At 26.8% G+C, this 21,423-nt stretch overlaps 2 protein-coding genes across 2 annotated transcripts in view; one reads left to right on the top strand and one right to left on the bottom strand.

Moving 5' to 3' along the window:
• LOC117169590 (tyrosine kinase receptor Cad96Ca) overlaps positions 1-5,196 on the bottom strand; it is a 91,268-nt gene extending 86,072 nt beyond the window's left edge. Inside the window, exon 1 of the mRNA XM_033356038.1 lies at positions 4,866-5,196. The gene's annotated coding sequence lies outside the window, so the exon portion shown is untranslated. The remainder of the gene's footprint in view (positions 1-4,865) is intronic.
• On the top strand, positions 5,166-19,795 carry LOC117169591. Its single transcript, XM_033356039.1, has 6 exons — positions 5,166-5,283; positions 9,259-9,537; positions 16,504-16,756; positions 17,606-17,771; positions 19,280-19,516; positions 19,600-19,795. The coding sequence occupies exons 2-6, from the start codon at positions 9,272-9,274 to the stop codon at positions 19,611-19,613; spliced, it is 936 nt and encodes a 311-aa protein (XP_033211930.1). The 5' UTR covers positions 5,166-5,283; positions 9,259-9,271; the 3' UTR covers positions 19,614-19,795.
• The last annotated feature ends 1,628 nt before the right edge of the window (positions 19,796-21,423 follow it).

The raw sequence follows: 21,423 nt of genomic DNA, 5'->3' as shown, positions 1-21,423 counted from the left end.
GAAAACAATTAAATGAATTTTGAAATAAAAGGACGAATCTTAAATCAAAAAGATTAGTTTCCAACCAAAAAAGATAAATTTTCAACCACAAATATTAATTTTCTACTAAAATGAAAAACGAAGTTTCAAAAAAATACATGCATCTTTAACCAAATTTTTAAATTAACAATTAATAAAGATACGTTTTCAGCAACAAATTAATAGTTAAATTTTCTATTCATCAATGCCATTTTAAACTAAACAAAAAATTTTTCAGTTAAATAGCTAAATTTTTAATAGAAGAAATGGACTTTTGACCAAATATTTGAATATTAAACAATAAAGATGAAATTTTAAATTAGAAGATAATTTTCTACTTAAACTAAAAGAATAAAAAAAACTAAAAATAAAGAATTTTTAACCAAATAGTTGAATTTTCAAGCAAAATTATAAATATTTAAAAAAACATGAATTTTTAACAAATCAGTTCAACTTTCAACCTATCTTTAACCAAAAAGTGTGGATTTTCTACCAAAACAGACGAATTTTCAAATAAAAAAAGATAACTTTTCAACCAGAAATACTACAAGTAAATTTTCTTTAAAAAAAATCAATTAGCAACCAAAAATAAAACAAAATTTTAACAAAATAGTTACATTTTCAAAACAATTAAATGAATTTTGAACTAAAAGGACGAATCTTAAATCAAAAAGATTAGTTTTTAAATAAAAAAGATAAATTTTCAGCAAAAAATTTAATAGTTAAATTTTCTGTTAACAAATATAATTTCCAACTAAAAAAATAAATTTTTAGTAAAATAGTTCAATTTTTAACAGGAGAAATGGACTTTTAACCAAATATTTGAATTTTAAACCATAAAGGTGAAATTTTAAACTAAAAGATTACTTTTTTACAAAAAAAAAAAAACGAATTGTCCACCAAATAGTTGAATTTTGAAGTAAAAATATAAATATTAAAAAAACATGAATTGTTAAAAAAATAGTTCAACTTTCAACATATCTTTAACTAAAAAGTGTGGATTTTGTACTAAAAATGTCGAATTTTCAAATAAAAAATAGAACTTTTCATCCAGAAATAGTATAATTAAATTTCAGTTTAAAAAAATCAATTTGCAACCAAAAATAAAACAAAATTTTAACAAAATAGTTACATTTTCAAAACAATTAAATGAATTTTAAACTAAAAGGACGAATCTTAAATCAAAAAGATTAGATTTCAACCAAAAAAGATCATTTTTCGACCACAAATATTAATTTTTTACTAAAATGGAAAATGAATTTTCAAAAAAATACATGCATCATTAACCAAATATTTGAAGTAGCAATTAAAAAAGATACGTTTTCAGCAACAAATTAATAGTCCAGTTTTCTGTTAACAAATTTAATTTTCAATTTAAAAAAAAATTCCTGTAAAATAGTTAAATTTTTAGCAGAAGAAATAGACCTTTAACCAAATATTTGAATATTAAATAATAAAGATGAAATTTTAAACTAGAAGATATTTTTCTACTAAAAACAAAAGAATAAAGAAAAACTAAAAAAAAAAAAGAATTTTTAACCAAATAGTTGAATTTCAAGTAAAATTATAAATATCTTTAAAAAAACATTAATTTTTAACAAATTAGTTCAACTTTCAACCTATCTTTTACCAAAAAGTGTGGATTTTTTACAATAAAAGACGAATTTTCAAATAAAAAAGATAAATTTTCAACCAGAAATAGTATAGTTAAATTTTAGTTTTAAAAAAGTCAATTTGCTACCAAAATTAAAACAAGCTTTTAATGAAAAAAGATAATTTTTAGCAACAAATTTAATAGTTACATTTTCTGTTGACAAATTTAATTTTCAACTGCAAAAAAAATTTCCGGTACAATAGTTCAATTTTTAACAGAAGAAATGGACTTTTAACAAAATATTTTATTATTAAATAATAAAGATGAAATTTTAAATTAGAAGATTAATTTTCTACTAAAAATAAAAGAATAAAGAAAAAGTAAAGAATTTTTAACCAAATAGTTGAATTTTCAAGTAAAATTATAAATATTTAAAAAAAAACATGAATTGTTAATAAATTAGTTCAACTTTCAGCCTATCTTTTACCAAAAAGTGTGGATTTTGTACAATAAAAGACGAATTTTCAAATAAAAAAGATAACTTTTCAAACAGAAATAGTATAATTAAATTTTAGTTTAAAAAAAAAATCAATTTGTAACAAAAATAAAAGCAAATTTTAGCAAAATAGTTACATTTTCAAAACAATTAAATGAATTTTGAACTAAAAGGACGAATCCTAAATCAAAAAGATTAGTTTTCAAACAAGAAAGATCAATTTTTAGCCACAAATATTAATTTTCTACTAAAATAAAAAAGGAACTTTAAAAAAGTACTGAATTACCAATTAAAAATGATAAATTTTCAGCAACAAATTTAATAGCTCCATTTTCTGTTGATAAATTTAATTTTCAACTAAAAAAAAATTTCCGGTAAAATAGTTAAATTTTTAACAGAAGAAATGAACTTTTAACCAAATATTTGAATATTAAATAATAAAGATGAAATTTTAAATTAGAAGATTAATTTTCTACTAAAGATAAAAGAATAAAGAAACAGTAAAGAATTTTTAACCAAACAGTTGTATTTTCAAGTCAAATTATAAATATTTAAAAAAACATGAATTGTTAACAAATTAGTTCAACTTTCAACCTATCCTTTACCAAAAAAAAAACTTTCACAAAATGGTTAAATTTTCAAAACAATGAAATGAATTTTGAACCACAAAATTTTCAACCACAAATATTAATTTTCTACTAAAAAAAAATTTTGAGTAAAATAGTTTAATTTTTAATAGAAGAAATGGACTTTTAACCAAATATTTGAATTTTAAACCATAAAGGTGAAATTTTAAACTAGAAGATTACTTTTTTACAAAAAAAAAAAAAAACGAATTTTCTACCAAATAGTTGAATTTTGAAGTAAAATTATAAATATTTAAAAAAACATGAATTGTTAACAAAGTAGTTCAACTTTCAATAAATGTTTAACCAAAAAGGGTAAATTTTCTACTAACAAATACAAATTTTACACTAAAATGATACATTTTTAACAAACAAAATAAATGAATTTAGTAGTTAATAGTATAGTTAAAAAATATTTTAATTTAAAATAAAAAATAAAGTTAGTTCATCCAAAAAGTCGACTTTTCATCAAAATAATTTATTTTTTAACAATTGTAGAATTTTTACTCCAAAGAGGCGAATTTTCAACTAAAATTATGAATTTTGAATCAAAAGAGTGAATTTCCAACGAGAAGATTAGTTTGCTACAAGAAAAAAGATAATTGATCGTTTTCAGCTATAACTTTAATTGTTTGATTGAAAATTCATGTGTTTTGTTGCAAGTTTGTCTTTTTTAATAAAAAAATTAATCTTCAACTGTTTTGTAGAAAATTCGTAATTTTGACGTGAAAATTCTATTATTTGGGTAGAAAATTTAATTACTTGGTTGCAAAGTCATATTTTTCGATTGCATATTCAACTGTTTAATTTTTTTATCAAAAAATTAATACTTTTTAGTTTACAATTCATGCATTTTGTTTAAAAGTCGTATTTTTTATAACAAATTAACATTTTTTTATTCAAAAACTCAACTGTTTTATAGAAAGTTTATTTTTTACCTTGAAAATTCAAGAATTTGATTGCAAAACAAACTGTTTGTCTGAAAATCGCCTTTTGTAAGGATTCACCGGTTTTTTTTTTATTTTAAAGTAAAACCTTTTTTTCTTATAATATCAACTATTAATTTTTTCGTTAAAAACTCAGTTTTTTAGTTGAAGATTCATAATTTAAGTTGAAAAATCGTGATTTTTGGTAGAAAATTATTCTCTTGATTGAGAATTCAAAATTCATCAATTCAGTTGAAAATTCACTTATTTGTTTGGAAATGTACTTATTTAGTTGAAAATTCAACTAATGTTTTGATTAAACATTCAATTTTTAGGTTGAAAATTAAATTTTTTGTTACAAATTCATACTTAATGTTCGGAAATTGGCCTTTTTTTAACAAGAAAAAAACAAACAATTTTCTACTCAAATTTTAAATCTTCAACCGAAAAGTAAATTTTTTAACAAAGTTCAATTTTTAACGATGAAAATTCTTTTTTTTTTTTTTATTTAATCGTTTTTGTAAGAAATTTCCTTTTTGATAAAAAATTAAACATTTTAGTTAATAAATCGTTTTATTGATTAAAAAATGACCGATTTTGTAAGAAATTCGTGTTTTTTGTTTAAAAATTAAAAGAATTGGTGAAAAATTCATTCTTTTGGTTAAATTTTCGTCTTTTTGGTTGAAAACTCAACTATTTTGATAAAAAATTAAAATATATGCTTGAAAATAAACTTTTTTTAAAAATGTAACTGTTTTATAAGAAATTAGTCCCTTTGTTTTGAAAATTCAACTACTTAAAAATTATACTTAATTAAACACTCCTTTTTAAATCAAAGATTCATAATTTTAGATGAAAATTCGCCCTTTTGTTTAAAAATGCATTATTTTTTAGTTGAAAAATTAAAAATTTGCTTGAGAAAATAATATATTTCTAAAAGAACACATTGATATCTTTCTTTTATAATTTAATTATTAAACTTGTTTCACCCAATTACTTCTGAATTTTTTCTAATCTTTTTGCTGCTGCCTAAACTAGCAAAATCAGTAATATAACAATAATTTTGAGGTTAGAACCCTATTTTTTCTAAATTAACAACTGGAAGTTTCACAATTGTATCAAATTTAGAAGAAAATGCAACAGAATTCAAAAAGAGAATTTTTTGAGTTCAATTTTCTGCACACTTAAAAAAAAACTCAAATCACCTGATTTTTTATCGATTGTTCGTCGCTTTTTTTTTGCAAATGTCAGTAGCACAAGTCGGGAATCGGATAGATCTGGAAGAACCAGACGTAACAGACCGGCTATATGCTATTTCTTCGATGAGACAATCCGACACGCATCGAGCTCTCTAAAAGCGGTAGATTGTTGTAAAAGCTAAATTGTTGCAACAATCTGAATTTGAGGTTCAGGGCCTTTTGTGAAAAAAAAAAACAGAAACTGTCGATTCCGGACCGATTTTCGAAAATTATCACATTTTTAAAGGCACACGCGATAAAAGAGAATGGAACAGACACCTAGAAACGTCTGCGACGATAGTCTGACATCAACTGATTTGTCCATCATGGCCACCTTCCACCTGACAACCTGACCACCTGGAGAACGATCACTTTCCGCTTTCTGGTATCCTTGTTTTTATCCTTTGTTCTCTATTTTTTGGATTGAGCATTATTTTATTTTGCAGTTAAAAATAAATCGAATTAAATAATATCGCGGAATTTAAAGAATAGGGACCAAAAGCAATTAAATAAATTAAATAATGACAATATGGTTTATTTTTAAATACGCAGAAGTGGTAGCAGACGCTACCGTAATTTGGGTTGTCTGTAATCAGGGGCTTTTCAAGTGTCGGTAACAGTCGGTATCCGGTATTCACTTTAATAATTTAATATTTTTATTTTAATATTATTTAGAAATTTGCACATTTTTATTTTTTTATTGGAAACGATAATATTTTTAATATTAAAAAGTTGACACCTGACTTTTTTAAATAGAATTTTTAATCAATTCTCAATGCGCCATAACTTAAAAAAATTCTTTTTAATAATTTTGAAATCGGTTAATATTTGCTTTGACCTTTTTGGATTTTTTTTTCATTCGAAATTTGGATAATTTCAAGAAAGTTTCCTATTAGCTTATCAATCATGACGAATTTTTTGTTTGTAGAGTTTTGTCTAGTGAACAATACTAGAAAATTTATAAATTATTCAAACAACAAATGTTTGCCTAATTTAGAATTTTTTTAAAAGTTGTAAAAAATAAATTATTACGTCCCAAAATTTCAAGAGATCCAAGATTTCTAAAGCACGATAAGAATTTTTTTCGGAAAAAGCAAAATGGACCATTTTTGGAAAAAGTTATAAATATGTCGAACTTGAAATTTCTTCAACTTAAACCAAAGAAATTTTTTAAAAAGAAAAAAATTTTTTCCGTGGTGTTTAAAACAATCAAAAGTTTAAAAAAATATGATAAATTCAATAATTTTCTAAATCAAGAATTTTTTCTGAAGAAGCAGAATGACATGTTTCTTTAGCTGAAAATGTTTTTTGGCAGATTTAGAATTTTTGAAAATGATCGAAAAACATTTAATTTTGTAATGTTGTTAAATGCAAATTTTTTCTTGGAAAAAGTTTAATACGTAGAAGCTGAAATTTCTTTAGCTTGAACCGCAAAAAAACATGATTTTTTCAACAAAAACATTTTATTCATGGAGTTAAAAACGTTCAAAAATAAACAAATTCTAGCACCTCATAATTTTCTAAATCAATAAAAAAATTTTTGCTGAAAATACAAAAATGACAACATGTTTCTTTAGTGCAGAACATGTTTTTTCCGGATTAAGAATTTTTGAAAATGGTCGAAAGACATCTTATTTTTTTATTTTGTTAAATGTACACTTTTGTTCGAAAAAGTTTAGTATGTGGTGTGTAAAACGTTTCAAAATAAAAAAATCCACAACCTCACAATTTCTGAAATGAAGAAAACAATTTTTTCTGTAAAAGCCACATGACATGTTTCTTTGGTCAGAACATGTTTTTGCCAGATTTGGATTTTTGTTAAATGGTCGAAAAATATTTAATTTTTTTATTTTGTTACATGCACATTTTATGATAGAAAAAGTTTATTATGCAGAAGATGAAATTTCTTTAGCTTGAACCGCAAAAAACATTACATTTTTTTTAACAAATCCATTTTTTTCATGGAGTTTAAATCCCTGGAAAATAAAAAATTCTAGCACCTCATAATTTCCTAAATCAAGGAAACATTTTTTTCTGAGAAAGCAAAATAGCATGTTTCTTTGGCTCCAAACATGTTTTTGGCGGATTTAGAATTTTTGAAAATGGTCAAACAATATATATTTTTTAAATTGAATTAAATTTAAACTTTTTTAGAAAAAGGTAAATATGTCAAACCTGAAAATTGATTCACCCTGGATCAAATAAACATTTTATTATTTTTTCTAATGGAACCAAATTTTATGTGTCTCGTTTAAAAGGTTCCACAATCTTAAAAATATTCAAAATGCCATGATTTCCTAAATCAAGAAAACAATTCCCCATGAAGAAAAATTACAGTATGTTTCTTTGGTACAGAACATGTTTTTGTCGTACTTAGAATTTCTAAAAATAGCGTAAATAAAATATATTTTTTTAATCGAGTTAAATGGATACTTTACAACAAACAATTTTACTCTACAATACCTGAGATTTCTTTAGCTTGAAAATCTCTCTTTCAAATTTTTTAAAATCGCGTTAATTCTTTGAAAAAATTGAAGTAAGGTACCTTTAAAGTCCCTTAAATCTTGTGAAATTCTTTTAAATCTCTTAAAATATTTTTGGAAATGCTATACAAATTATTTGATATTTCTTAAATTTCTTAAATCTTTAGACATTCTTCGCAATCTTTTTAAAAAGCTTAAAACTTCAAAATCTGTTAAAAATGCCGTAAATTCTTCAAAATAATTGGAGGTTCTATAAGGTCTCTCAAATCTTGTGAAATTCTTAAAAATTCCTTAAAATCTTCAGAATTCCTACAAAGTTCGTTGGAGTTTCCTAAAAAAATTGTAAAAATATTTTTACAATTTTGAAGAAAAAGATCAATTAAAAAAATTAAAAAAAGGTATTCCAAAAATTCGATTTTTGGTGTTCGACGCCTACCCCCCCAAAAGTGTTCGTTTCTCGGAAAAAGAAAATCCGTAATTTTTTTTCTTTTTTTTTCAACGTTGATCCATGCCCCGGGCTCTTGAAATTAACATGGGGCTTTAAAGGGGGAAAGGTCGTTTTTAGAAAAAATGGAAAAAAGTACTTATTACAAAACTTTTTGTGAAATACAATATAGTCACCTCTTCACAAGGGTTTAAGAAATAATTAAATACCGATAACTGTTAATTTTATCCCCACCGAAAACCTGTGCTCTGAAAATGCCTCGAAAAATGTAAAATAGCAGTTTTTGATCAAATTCATGCTAAAGACAGTATTTTTTAGAATTTTTCAGCATGAATTAATAAATAAAGGGTTCCCATATATTTTGCTATTATTTTGAATTGTTTAAACAATTATTAGTTCTTTAAAAAATCTCCCCCCCCCCCTGTAATTCGCGAAAAGTTATTATATTTCTGGATAAATAATATAAAGTTGAGGAATGTCAAGATTCGTACTTCTTGATTAACATATTTGGTAATTATTTAAACCATTTTGAATTGTTTAAACAAATTTGTTCTCATTATAATCGTAAAAAGTTATTATTTTCTGACATTGATGACACAATTAACGAAATTTGAAAGTAATATATATTTTTTAAGGATATTTTTCAATAATTTAAACAATTTTTATTTAATTAAAAACTTTTTCCACGGAAAAATTGTTTAAACGAATAAAAATTGTTAAAAAATTGTTAAATATCGTTAGGAAAATAATGTTACGCATAACATCTTTTAATTGTGGCATTAATTCCAGAAAATAACTATTCACGCTTTACAGGAGAAGCACTTGCTTAAACAAATGTAAATTGTTCAAATAATTAGTAATGTCTTTTAAAAATAAATTAATCTCAAAATTCGTTAATTGTGTCATTAATTCCAGAAAATAATAACTTTTTAGGATTTCAAGCAGAAAAAATAGTTCAAGCAAATGGAAATTGTTTAAACAATTGCAAAATATATGAAGAAAGAAGCACTACTTTTGATAATAATTGTTTAAACAATTTTAAATTATTTAAATGAATAGGTTGAAACTTTTCACTTATCGATCAAAAATAATTTAATTTGAGTTTTTTTAAATTACCGTCTTTAGCTTGAATTTCATAGAAAAGTCTTATTTTGCATTTTTTGCGGCATTTTCTGGTCACAATAAAAGGGTATTGGAGGGAGGGGGTCAAAATGAAATTTTATTGGGTCGGTCACCAAAAATCTAAGGCTGGTTTTCTACAGATATGGACCACCCTAGTGGGGAAGAATATAATTGATTTTTTTTCAATTAGTAACACGAAAAAAAGTGTTTTATTTTGATTAATTTCCCTCGAAATATTCCCTAGCATAATTCACGAAAAATGATAAAAAATTAATTGTAAAATTAATTATTTTCTGTAAATATCCTAAAGTCCCCATTGTGAAATGGAGAAGATCATCAATACACCACATCCACCAGAGGCATCAGGGGATTTCTCGTTTAATTTATCTCGAAACCAGAAAAAAGATTCTGTAATTCAGAAAGGAAGTTACAGAAAGAGGACTGGTCATAAAAAATTGAATAAAAGCCGTACCCATCCGTTAATGAGTCTTTCGAATTGTACTATTCCCAGTAATTACGTAGCCTTGATTGGCATGGAAAATGATGTAACTCCTTGTCGCACAGATTACTGTGGATTTCCATATTACAGGTTTTATTTTGCTTGTCTATGCTAACGTCTAATTAAAATAAAAATAATAAATCATTTTCTGTATAGGCACACCCTGAAAAAAATTTTAAGGCCATGTAATACATACCCAATTCCTAATTTACTGGCTTGAGTGAAAAACACTAAGGAACTATGTTGGTTTATTTCTAAAAATGTAGCACTATACAAGCATTCCTTAGTGACTCTTAATTAAATTTTCAAATTTTGAACTCGACATCTTAATTCATTTGAACGTGATTTTTAGCTGAAAATTCCTGTACAGGTACCTTGGAGCAAGACCGTAGCCAGGGGGTGGGGGTATTATTGGGGTTTGACCCCGTCACCCCAAAATTCTCGAAACATTGATATAATATACATATAGACTCCTGTGTGCCGCTGCATACCCCCCCCCCCTCCCCAGAAATTTTTTTCTGGCTACAGCCTTGCCTTGGAGGTTCCTGCACATGTTTCTATACACAAACCTGCACGAACCTGCATGACGAAGCTGCACGGTTCCTCTGCAAGAATTTAGCGAAAGAAACTTTACATGATCCTGGAAAGGAACCTATACCGATAAAGGAAACTTTCAATGATCCTGTGCAGGTTTTTTTGTCAAGTGTTTTCACAGGAACCGTCAAGGTTACCTGTACAGGTTCATGGGCAGTTCGTGTATGGAAACACGGTAAACCCCAGGAATAAATGTTATCTTTCAAAAAGATAAAAACGTTGCATCACGTTTATGTAACGAAAGATAAAATTTATCTGAAAAAAAGATAAAATTTATCTAAAAAAAAGATAAAGTTTATCTGACGTAAATGTTTTTTTGCAGGGTGGACACGCTGGGGCTTACATACACGGCGAGTTGAATGCTACCCGAGTTGCAAAATAGCAGAGGAGAAGCCATTATACAGGGGTATTTTCATATTTCGCGCCTTCAAAGTTTCATTCGGATTCGCCATTCGGTCAAGTCCGTGCATCTGCGGATCAAGTTTATAATAGTTTCCATGGTTGCGTTCGAAACTTCAAACGGATGCAAGTGTCAAAACAATATAGGTTATGTTATATAGTAATTAAAAGTAATGAGTGTTTAATTAATAATGAAGTGAGACATGTGAACTGAGAAGTAACGTCATTTTTTTCTGTGCCAATAACATTATAGAATAGTTGCTAAGTGACAAATACTATAAAATAGTAATAATATTCTGTGCTTCCTGTGGGTAAAGAGTGAATGGTGTTTAACGCTTATTTTTACTGCATAAAAAAGGTATGTTATGAATAGACAGAATATGTTTCAAATAAAGTGAATGAAATATTACATGCGTAAACTTTAAATTAACATGGCCTACATTTACTGACAACGATTAGGGAAAACAGGTGAATCTGAACATAACCGTTTGAAGTTTCGAACGCAACCATGGAAACTATCATAAACTTGATCCGAAGATGCACGGACTTGGCAGAATGGGCGAACCAAAGCAACTTTAAAGGCGCGAAATATGAAAATACCCCTGTATAATGGCTTCTCCCCTGCTGCTGTACAATTCGGATAGCATTCAACTCGCCATGTATGTAAGCCCCAGCGTGTCCACCCTGTATGTCAGACGGCTGCGTCAATTTTCACAGAAAAAATGTGCTTCATAAATTTCAAAATCCTCGCGGTATTCAATTTTAAATATTCTCACTTTATTTCACTAATTTTAAATCCAAAAATCACTCACCTACACTTACTGAATACACAGTTTGCACTTTGGTTAGTTTATATCCAATCGTGTTTTTTGACAATTTTTGAAGTCTACATCAGAGTCGATAGAAAACTGAAGATTTATTCAAAAAAAAGTAAGGGACTGAAGTTGGCTGAGGGTTCTTACTCAGACATCTTCAGTCCCTTACTTTTGTCTGACATATAACCTATGTCAAAAAAACATTTACGTCAGATAAACTTTATCTTTTTTTTAGATAAATTTTATCTTTTTTCAGATAAATTTTTTCTTTTGTTAGATAAACGTGATGCAACGTTTTTATTTTTTTGAAAGATAAAATTTGTTCCTGGGGTCCTGTGAACATGTACAGGATTCTACGAGGAACATGTGCAGGACAGTAAAGTACACTTTATCGACCTAGACCTATAAAGTACCCCACCACCAACAATTAACTATTTTCCAAGTCCAAACCATGCCCAGAAATCGAGGAAAACTTTATTTTGAGTTTTAGTTTTTGCTTTCTGTTTAGGGAAAAGTTATAACTGTTATTTAATCCTAATGAGCAAGGCCTCATTTAATTTCTTTCAAGAATTCTCTACAATACTATTTAGGTCGGTTTTATTAAAAAAATTAACATAGAATTCATACAATGATTATTTTTATAAACAATGATAGTTTAAATTTTAATAAACACGATCCAAATACAATTGTAGAGAATCATTCAAAGAATGGAATGAGGCCTTGATTATTTTGATTAAATAAGAATCGTAGCTTTATTCTAAAGGCAAATAAAAAACTATAACTCTGAGTAACGACTTTTGAGATTGATTGTATAATGTACATCCTTAATTTCATGTTTAGGGTTTCGTAGCCCCGGGAAAAAAACCCGTATAATTTTTCTTAGGTGTCCGTCCGTTCATCCGTTGTACTTTTCCCCGAGGAGAGAGTGAGTGGAATATTGATGGGAAATGATGGAAGGGGAAATAAGTGGTGTGAAAGTAGGGGAAGTGAGAGGAAATTAGAGAGGGAAAATAAGGAGAGTGAGGGAAATCAGGGAAGTGTAAGTAGGGGAAGTGAGGGAAAATTAAGTGAGGTAAAGTAGGGTAATTCACTTGTAATCTAGAATCATTTAGAATAATTAACTTGTAATTTATAATAATGCAGATAGTTCGGAGTAATTTACATAGGCAACACAAATAGTATCCGACTGATTTGGTAAAAAATTAATCTAATTTGTAAAAAATTAAACTATATTGTTGAGAACTACTTTTTTTTAACTAAATTTTTTTAGTGAAAGGAAGAGTGTCGATTTGGGTGGTTTTTGGCTTAATTTATTTTCCAGTCAAAAAATTTGACAAAAAATTTTAGCAACTACTAACAATAATAAGCTAATTCCACCCTGAATGGAACACCCTCACCCTCGTACTTTCCCCCTGCCTCCTCTAAATTACTAAAAATTCTATCACTTGCGAACAGCATTTTTGGAGAGATTCAGCGCTGTCAAACTTGTATTTACTTAATAAAATATACACTATCAACTTCCTATTAACTACCTCTACATTTATTTATCATTTTTTGTCTTTTTATTATCCTTTTTTGGGGTTAAGGGTGTGGTTTTACTATTTATTCGTGTGCGGGGTACAGTCGAGCCTCTCAATAGGGCGCCTCTCTGGACTGTAGGGGACATTTTTCTCGGAAACGCGCTACTACCACCAACGTCCTCCGCACCTCGAGACTTTTGCATGCTCTGCCTCGAAATAAGGCGCTCTTTTTTCATATAATATATGTGATAGAGTGCGAGCCATGTACATCAGGGTGATCCCAAAATATATTACATTGCAACATTTTTTTCATTTTAGAGGACAAGCCTGTCCCAAAAAAGGTTCCATTTGTATTTAATTAACATGGGGAGATTTTGGATTTTCAAAAAATTGAACTCATACTTCGAGGTTTGCTCGAAACATATCAAATTTTGCAGGGATTGAAGAGAAGTTTCTATGAAATAAACCCATACTAATAACATTTTTTAACCCCACGTCACCCCCCACAGCACCCCAAATATGACCCAAGAATTAAAAAACTACATTTTTACGTATTATTGTTAACTTTCAGCAATTCTGTCGTATTTTTTCATACAAATAATTACTCATGTACAATTTGAATATCTCCTATGACTTTTTAAACTATTTTTAATTGTTTAAATTAGTTTAACTTATTGGAACCAATATTTACTCTCAATTTTTTTTTAATAATCGTATTTTCTGAATGAAATATAATAGTTGGTCATTGTTTGGAGTAGTAAATTTGGTTAAAAATATAATGTCATTATGTAAACAATTAATAATGGTTTATTTTCGAAATTTATAAAAATTTAGTCGGACATGTCCCCTTTTTTCTCAAATTGGTATCCTACGCTACTTTTGGTAAACAATTTCCTGTTTTTTGTAAATTTCTTCTAATGTTCAAGAAATATAAATTTGTTGAAATAATTTTTATTTCCTCAAGCATCTTTCGATCGAAAACTTACAAAACAATCACATAAAATAGAATTTATACAATTATTTTTCAGACTATGTAGTGTAGAAATAATATGTTAAACATTTTTCAATCTTTTTAGCAGTTATAATTTTTTTAAACAATTCAATTTTTTTTAATATTTAAAAATCGTATTTTATGAATTAAACATTCATTTTCAATTTGAAGGATATTCGAGACAAAAACAATAATTCATTATTTAAACAATGAGCAGAATTTAGTACTCAAAATCAGTTATTATTATTCTTAATTCATAAAATACGATTTTTTAAATATTAAAAAAAATTGTTTAAACAATTGAGAAATGGTTAATATATTTTTTTTTAAGTTTTTGTACGAAAGCTCCCTGAGCAAGTAAAAATTTTGTAAACAAATATAAATTTGTAATTCATCAGAAGAAATGTATGAGAATGATGTAATTATTCAACAAAAGGTAGCATAGGATACCAACTTGAAAAAAGTGGACATCTCTGGCTTAATTTTTACATATTTTGAAAATAAACAATAATTAATTATTTATATGTTTCATATTGTTTTTGAAACACGCCATACTCCAAACAATGACTAATTTTTACATTTTATTAGAGATAAGATTTTTTTACATTTTCCGGGCAAAACAATTGTTTAAATAAGTTACCGTTGTTTAATCAATAACACGAAAGAATTTTCTGAAAATGAACAATAATACGTAAAAATGTAAGGTAAGGCTGGGTTGAAAATAAAACTGATTAGTATGGTTTTATTTTGTAGACACTCCTTTTCAATCCCTTGATATTTGAATTTCAAAAAAAAATTACAGGTTTTCTTTCTTCGGAAATGATAAAATGTGGGGGTAGCGTTCGAGCGCAGTTAAGGAGAAGGCGCCCTATCGAGAGGCGCCTTACTGAGAGGTTCGACTGTTTATGAATACAAAATATCTAAGCTTGATTAGTAGACTTGACCAGAGTATCCTAGAGTTTTTGTGATCGCTGATTTCGTAACCGAGATCTGTTTACCTCTATCACATCAGTTTCAAGGTCATTTAAAGGTCAAATTGAAAAAAACTGATAAAGTAATCCAGAAAAATAGATATATATGTGTTTTTGGGGTTTCTAAATACGCTTTCAGGGTTTTTAACCTTTTAATATCCATTAGAGGTAATTTCAAGATAAAATCATTATTACTTCAGGTTTAATTTGAAAAAATGCCATGTAATTATTTTTTATCACTGTTTATATAGGTTTTTGGGGTCGCTGAATCCAAATCAGGGGATCTTTTCGTCAGCTTTTTTTAATTTGAGCATCAACTGGACTTGAACCTGATGTGATAGAGGTTAACGGACCTCGGATTCGAAATTAGCGACCCCAAAAACTATATACCCCGCACACGAATAAATAGTAAAATGGCCCCCTCTATCCCCAAAAATGGAGGTAAAAGGCCAAATAAAGGTAAATAAGTGTAGAGGTCATCTCTTATTTAGTTAAAAATTTAACTATTTTTTTAGTGAAAACTTAACTTTTTTAATTAAAAATATAACTATTCCATTTTTTTTGTTAGAAATGCATCTTTTTTAGTTCAAAATTCAACTTAATTACACTTTTTAAATTTTAAATTAAAGTTCTTAATGGTTGAAATATTAACTATTAAATTTTTGTTGAGAGTTCATCTTGTTTGTTTGAAATTCGTTATTTTGGGGTTGGAAATTGATGGTTTAACTTAAAATTTAACTGTTCTATTTTTGTTGAAAAATGTATCTGTTTTAAGTTCAATCTTCAACTATTTCGTCAAATATTTATCTTTCTCAGTTGAAAATGTATCTCCTTTGAAGGAGAACAATTTTTGAACAATTTTATTAAAAAGTAATCCTTTTCGGTTTAAAATTCGCGGGATTCTATAGTTTAAGTGGGGACGCCGCCATCATTGTATCTAATCCAGAGTAATCCAAGGCGGTTCAAAGTAATCTTAGGTAATCCGCCGTATTTCCGTATATAGAGGTAATCTGGTATAACCTGGAGTAATCTACCTCCGCTGGATCGCATTTTTATGAGTTCTTTTCCCCAACTGGCAGTCGGGTGTCCGTTCGTCCTTCATATTTTTCTCGAGAGAGGAAGTAGGGGAGTGATGGGGGATTTGGGTGAAGAAGTTTCAGGGAGGGGAGTAGGAAAGGTAGAGAAATAATATGAGAAGAAGTTTGTTGGCTAGAAGTAGTAGGGGAAGTGAGGGGAAGTAAGAAGTGAGTGGTCGTGTCGTATGGGAGTGAGTAGAGAGGAGAATTAAGGATAGGGATTAATGGAAGTGAAGTGGAGGAATAAGGGAGTGGCGTTAATAGGTGATGGGAGGAGGAGTATGAGTGGGAAAGTAGGAGTATGAAGGTGGCAAAGTGCGAAGAGTGGTTAGAGTAGTAGGAACAGAGGTTTATGAAGGTCATTATGGAAGCGAGAGTAGAGAATAATAAGTAAGGACAGTGGAGGGGTTAGCAGAAGAGCAGAAGTAAAGGAATTGATGGTAGAGGGATGTGAATAAGATGGGAAAAGTTGGTGAAGATTGAGGCATGAGTGGAGTGGTGTTTATGGGATTATAAGATATGATCGAATAGAACAGAATAGTATAGAAGAGATCAGAGCAGGGGAGTGTTTGAGAGGGGGGAGGGAGATTTGAAAGACCTAATAAATAGCGAATACGCTACGAAATCCTTTTTCGTACCTACTTGGAGTAATTCTAGTATTATATTTATTTTTATAAAATTTGTTTTCAGAAGTTTCAAAGGCAGTAATTCTTCTTACGACTGTGTTTTGATGAAAGACGCTTCTGTTTCTTGTACTTTATTAGAACCAAAATCAAATCAAGATTATCTGACATTATCGGCTATAGAGGGTTATTTTCTAAAGCAAATTAAAACTGAGTATCAAGATTTTTCAGAAATGACGAAAAAAATAAGCAGTTATACAAAATGTAAATTGCAAAATTTATCAAAAAAGTACAAGAAGAGGAAACTAGACCTTGTAAACGTAAGAAGCAACTTAAGGCCATGTAATACTTATCCGATCCCTGCTTAACCGACATTTTTTTACGCAACTAATAGCGTTTACACGAATTTAGGTATCGATTTGATCATTTAGAAAATTAATTATAAGGCCCTAAGGAACGTTTTTGTAGTCATAAATTTCTAGAACTTGAAAAACAAATTAATTTTTAAAAATTTCGGAATCCCCCCCCCCCCCCCTTCCCAGAAAAGAAACAAACAGTCGTTCCTTAAATATTATATTTTTGTAAAGCAAAAAAGATTGAACTCGGTTAATATTTTCTGCTATTTTTTGCTAGTGAAAAATATTTAAAAATTAAAAAATAATCTTCTGCCTAATTTAGATTTGCTTGTAAATGTGAATATACATATTTTCTTTTTTATTTATGATTCATAATTAATGATCTTTGGTTCAAACAAAAGAAATTTCAGGTTCGATATCGACATATTAAATTTTTTCCATAAAAGTGTGCTTTTAACTCAATTTCGAAAAAAATGTTTTTTGCGCGTTTTTAAGAAATTCTCAAATAGACAAACAAATTTTTTGTATACCTAAATTTTTCATTGTTAGCTAACAAAAACTGTACACATAAAAATTCGCTATAGTTCATGAAATTTATAACAGAAATATTTTTTTTTAAATTACAAAATTTTTAATATTCAATGAAAAAAAATAACAGAAGATATTAACCGGTTACAAAAAAGTTAATTTTTTCGGATGTCCATCCACAAACTGTTTCCTGGCAGCTCAAATGATTTGACTAACTTTAGCATTTTTCCTCTGCCCTATTATTTAATATTAATTTTTTATAATTTAAAAAATTAAAAATGTTAGAATTCAAAAAAGCGACCAATGGCTACCGAATACATAGACAAAAATGGGATCGTGGTTCTAAAACTACGATGGGCAGATATTGATGAGACCGAAAAAAAAGAAAGCACTGTCAAAAATATACTTTCTGCTTTCGTTAATTCCTGGAATATTCTGTCTTCGGCAACAGGTAAGGCCCTCGGCCAAAAAATACTGTTTATAAAAATTGGAATTTATGGGATAATACAAAAATCTCAAAAAAAGAACTCCCGACACTGGAAAATTTCCAAAAAATAAAATTGCCAAAATTAAAAAATTGCCTAAGAAGGAAGTTCCCAAACAGTTTATTATATAACAAACTAAGAAATTCCCGACCATCGAAATTCCCAACAGAAAATAGTCGAATTACGAAAACAATAAAAAAAATGTTTGAGTAATTATTATTCATTTATCATAAATACAATAACAAATATTATTATAAAAGATTTTTTTAAATCTTAACATTTTTTAAATATTGCCTGAGTTTAAAACAACAATAACTGTAAAAATATATTTCTGGATGAAACATTTAATCTAAAAATCTGCATAGTATAAAACAAAAATACAACAAACGTTTTCAAAAACAAAATTCTTAATTAAAAAAAATATGGAAAAGTAATAACGAGAAAAATCAATGCTGAATTGAATTATCTAAAGTTTGTTTGTTTGCTTAGGGACAACTTTTTTTCGTTCGAAGCACCCATGTGTTTAAATTTGGACAATGATCAAAATTAAATTCTCAATTTAATACAATTTTTCATCCAGAAATATATTTTTTCAATTACTATTATTTTTAATTTAAACGATAAAATTTTTTAACTTGTGAAATTAAAAAAAGTTTCTTTGATACTTAGTTTTTTATTATTTTATTTGTAATAAATAAACAATATTTATTATAAAATTTATTTTCTTCTAATTGCTAATATTCTGGAATTCTCTATCGAGAATTTTCTTTTTCAAAAATTCTGCAGTGATGAAAACTTTATTTTTCGGGATATTTCAGTCGCTCCAAAATATAGAAATCCCGACATCAATGAATATTCTGATTAATCACGTTTTTTAATGCTAAATGTTAAATTTTAATTTATTGTTTAAATTTAAAATACCTATAATTAAAAAATATTTCTCGCAAAAGAAGAAAAATACAAGAACAAGATTTGTATTTAAATAGCAATAATAAAAAACTATTATGCAAAAAAACTACTATTTTTAAAAGATAAATAATATTTGTTAGAAAACAATATTTTCTAATTATTCGAAATCTGGAATTCTTTAGTGCCAGGAATTTAATAGAGGAATTTGGAATTTGATATTTTGGAAATTTTCAAATTCGGTAATATTATAAAATATTCAGGAATTTTATTACTCGGGAGTTTTTGTCTAAAATTTAAAAATTCCCGAATCTAAATAAGAAATAAGAAATAAAATAAAATACTTTTACTTTATGCGCGAATTGTGTAATTTTTTATCAATTATTAATAGTTAAACTCAGTTTTTATTTGTTTAGACACTTACATTTTAAATTGTCGGAAATTTTAGAATTTTCATAATTTTCTATCTCAAACATTTTTTCCGCGAATTTATCAGTGTCTGGGATTTTGTTTTTCGGGAATTTCAAGTTGTCACAATAATATTTTGTATATATATTTATTTTTCCAGACGAAGCAAAAATGGTATCCGAATCTACTCGAGGAAATTGTTCTTGCATTTATAAGAAGATTTTAAGAACCAATAAAGCAGAAATTACACCAGAAATTGATAGAAGATCACTTATTTTTTGGCGAGAGCGTAAAAAAGATTTGTCCAAAAAATGTATTACACGAAAATATTGTTCTTATCACAGTAGAAAGATAAATTCTGATTTTGGAACTGATAAGAAAATGAGACCACTTATAAGTAAGTATATTTATTTTTATCGTCGAAGTTATTAAAATAATATATAATTATATTTATATTTTAATTCATATTATTATTTTTAGGATATTTTAATTAAAAGAGATAAGTCACAAAAAAAATATAAAGCCTATTAAAATAGAAGAGTGTGTTACAACAATTTCAAATACATATACGCTCCCAATAAAAAAATCAAAACTATTGATATCCGAGTTATCGAACATCATCGAAAAAATTCATAATCATTTTATGTGCAGACATTTTTTTATTAATTTATATTAAATATTATTTGTTGAAAATCTATTTGTTTATCTTTTTAAGTTAACTAGCGTATACAAAGCGCGCTACGCGTGCGTGTAGTTTCTCTATTTGAGAAAATTAATTTTTAAGCAAATAAAAAATTTGAATAATTATTTATTTTTCGAGTTTATTTTTTATCTATCTTTACATCCTTATATGAATACAACTTCTTTTAAGATTCTTGAGAAAATTCAAGAATATTTTTGAAGATTCAAATGTCAAATCAAAATTAAAAAAAGAAAGAGTACATTTTCAACAAAATAGTTGAATCCTCAAACAAAAAGATATTTTTTCAACGAGTTCCATTTTTAACTAGAAAAAAAAACTAAATTCTTACAAAAGGAGACGAATGATCTACAAAATTGTTTATTTTGAACTAATAGTTTAATTTTCAACAAAATAGATGAACTTTCTATCCAAAAATATAAATTCTTAACAAAAAATGTAATACATAATTGTTATTTAACAAACGGACAAATCAATTAAAAATAAAAACAGTTGAATTCGTTCTCAAAAAATAGAATTTTGACACATTAGTTTAATTCTCAACCTAAAAAATTCATTTTCAACAAGGTGTGATACATAATTGGTATTTGAACCAAAAAATATTTAAATTCTAAATAAAAAAAAACAGTTGAATTCATCTTCAAAAAGAAAAATTTTGAACAAAATAGTGGAATCCTCAACCAAAAAGATTAATTTTCAACAACTTCCATTTTTATCCAGAAAAAAATTAAATTTTTACTAAAGGAGACTAATTTTCTACGAAATAGTTTATTTTTTCAGTTAAATAGTATAATTTTTTTAAATAAAAAAAGATAAATTCTTTAAAAAAATCTTATAGGTACATGATTGATATTTGAACCCAAAATATTTTATTTTTGATTAAAAAATAGTTAGATTTAACCAACAAAGACGAATTTTCAACAAAATAGTTGAATCCTCAACCCAAATGAATAATTTTCAACAAATTGCATTTTTAATCAAAAAAAGTTTAAATGTTCACCGAAGAAGACGGATACTCTACAAAATAGTTTACTTTTAACTGAATACATAAATTTTCAATAAAATACTTACATTTTTCAATAAAAAAATAAGTTCTTAACAAAATTGTATTGTAAAACATTTGTGATGTTCTTAAATTTCCTTTTAAAATTAATTTTTCGGAATAAAAAATTATTTTAAATTTCCCCAGGAATCTTAAGAAAAATATTTTATTTTATTTTATTTGAAATTTTGAAAAAATGTACGTTCTGTTAAAATTTAAAAATTGTTTAAATTATTATTTTTTAAATTCTTTTTACAAATTTTTTTAAATCTTCTCAAGATTAGAATTATTTTGGAATCTCTAAAACTTATAATTATTCACAATTTTACTATAAGTTTTTCTAAAACTTCGTATCATTGCAAAAATGAAAAATTTTCCTTTAAAACCATCTACGTTCTTTCTGGAAATTTTGGGAAATCATTTAAAATGTTCTTCAATTTTCTCTTAAAACTCATTTTTCAAAATAAAAAATGATTTTAAATTTCCCGGGGAATCTTAAAAAAAATATATTTTTAATATCCTGAAATCATTGAAAATCCTTTAAAAGCTTCAAAAGTTTATA

Source organism: Belonocnema kinseyi, chromosome 3 (assembly GCF_010883055.1).
Source record: "Belonocnema kinseyi isolate 2016_QV_RU_SX_M_011 chromosome 3, B_treatae_v1, whole genome shotgun sequence".
NCBI classification, from domain to species: Eukaryota; Metazoa; Arthropoda; class Insecta; order Hymenoptera; family Cynipidae; genus Belonocnema; species Belonocnema kinseyi.
Note: the sequence above shows the minus strand (reverse complement) of the source record. Positions and strands in the feature narration are given on the sequence as shown.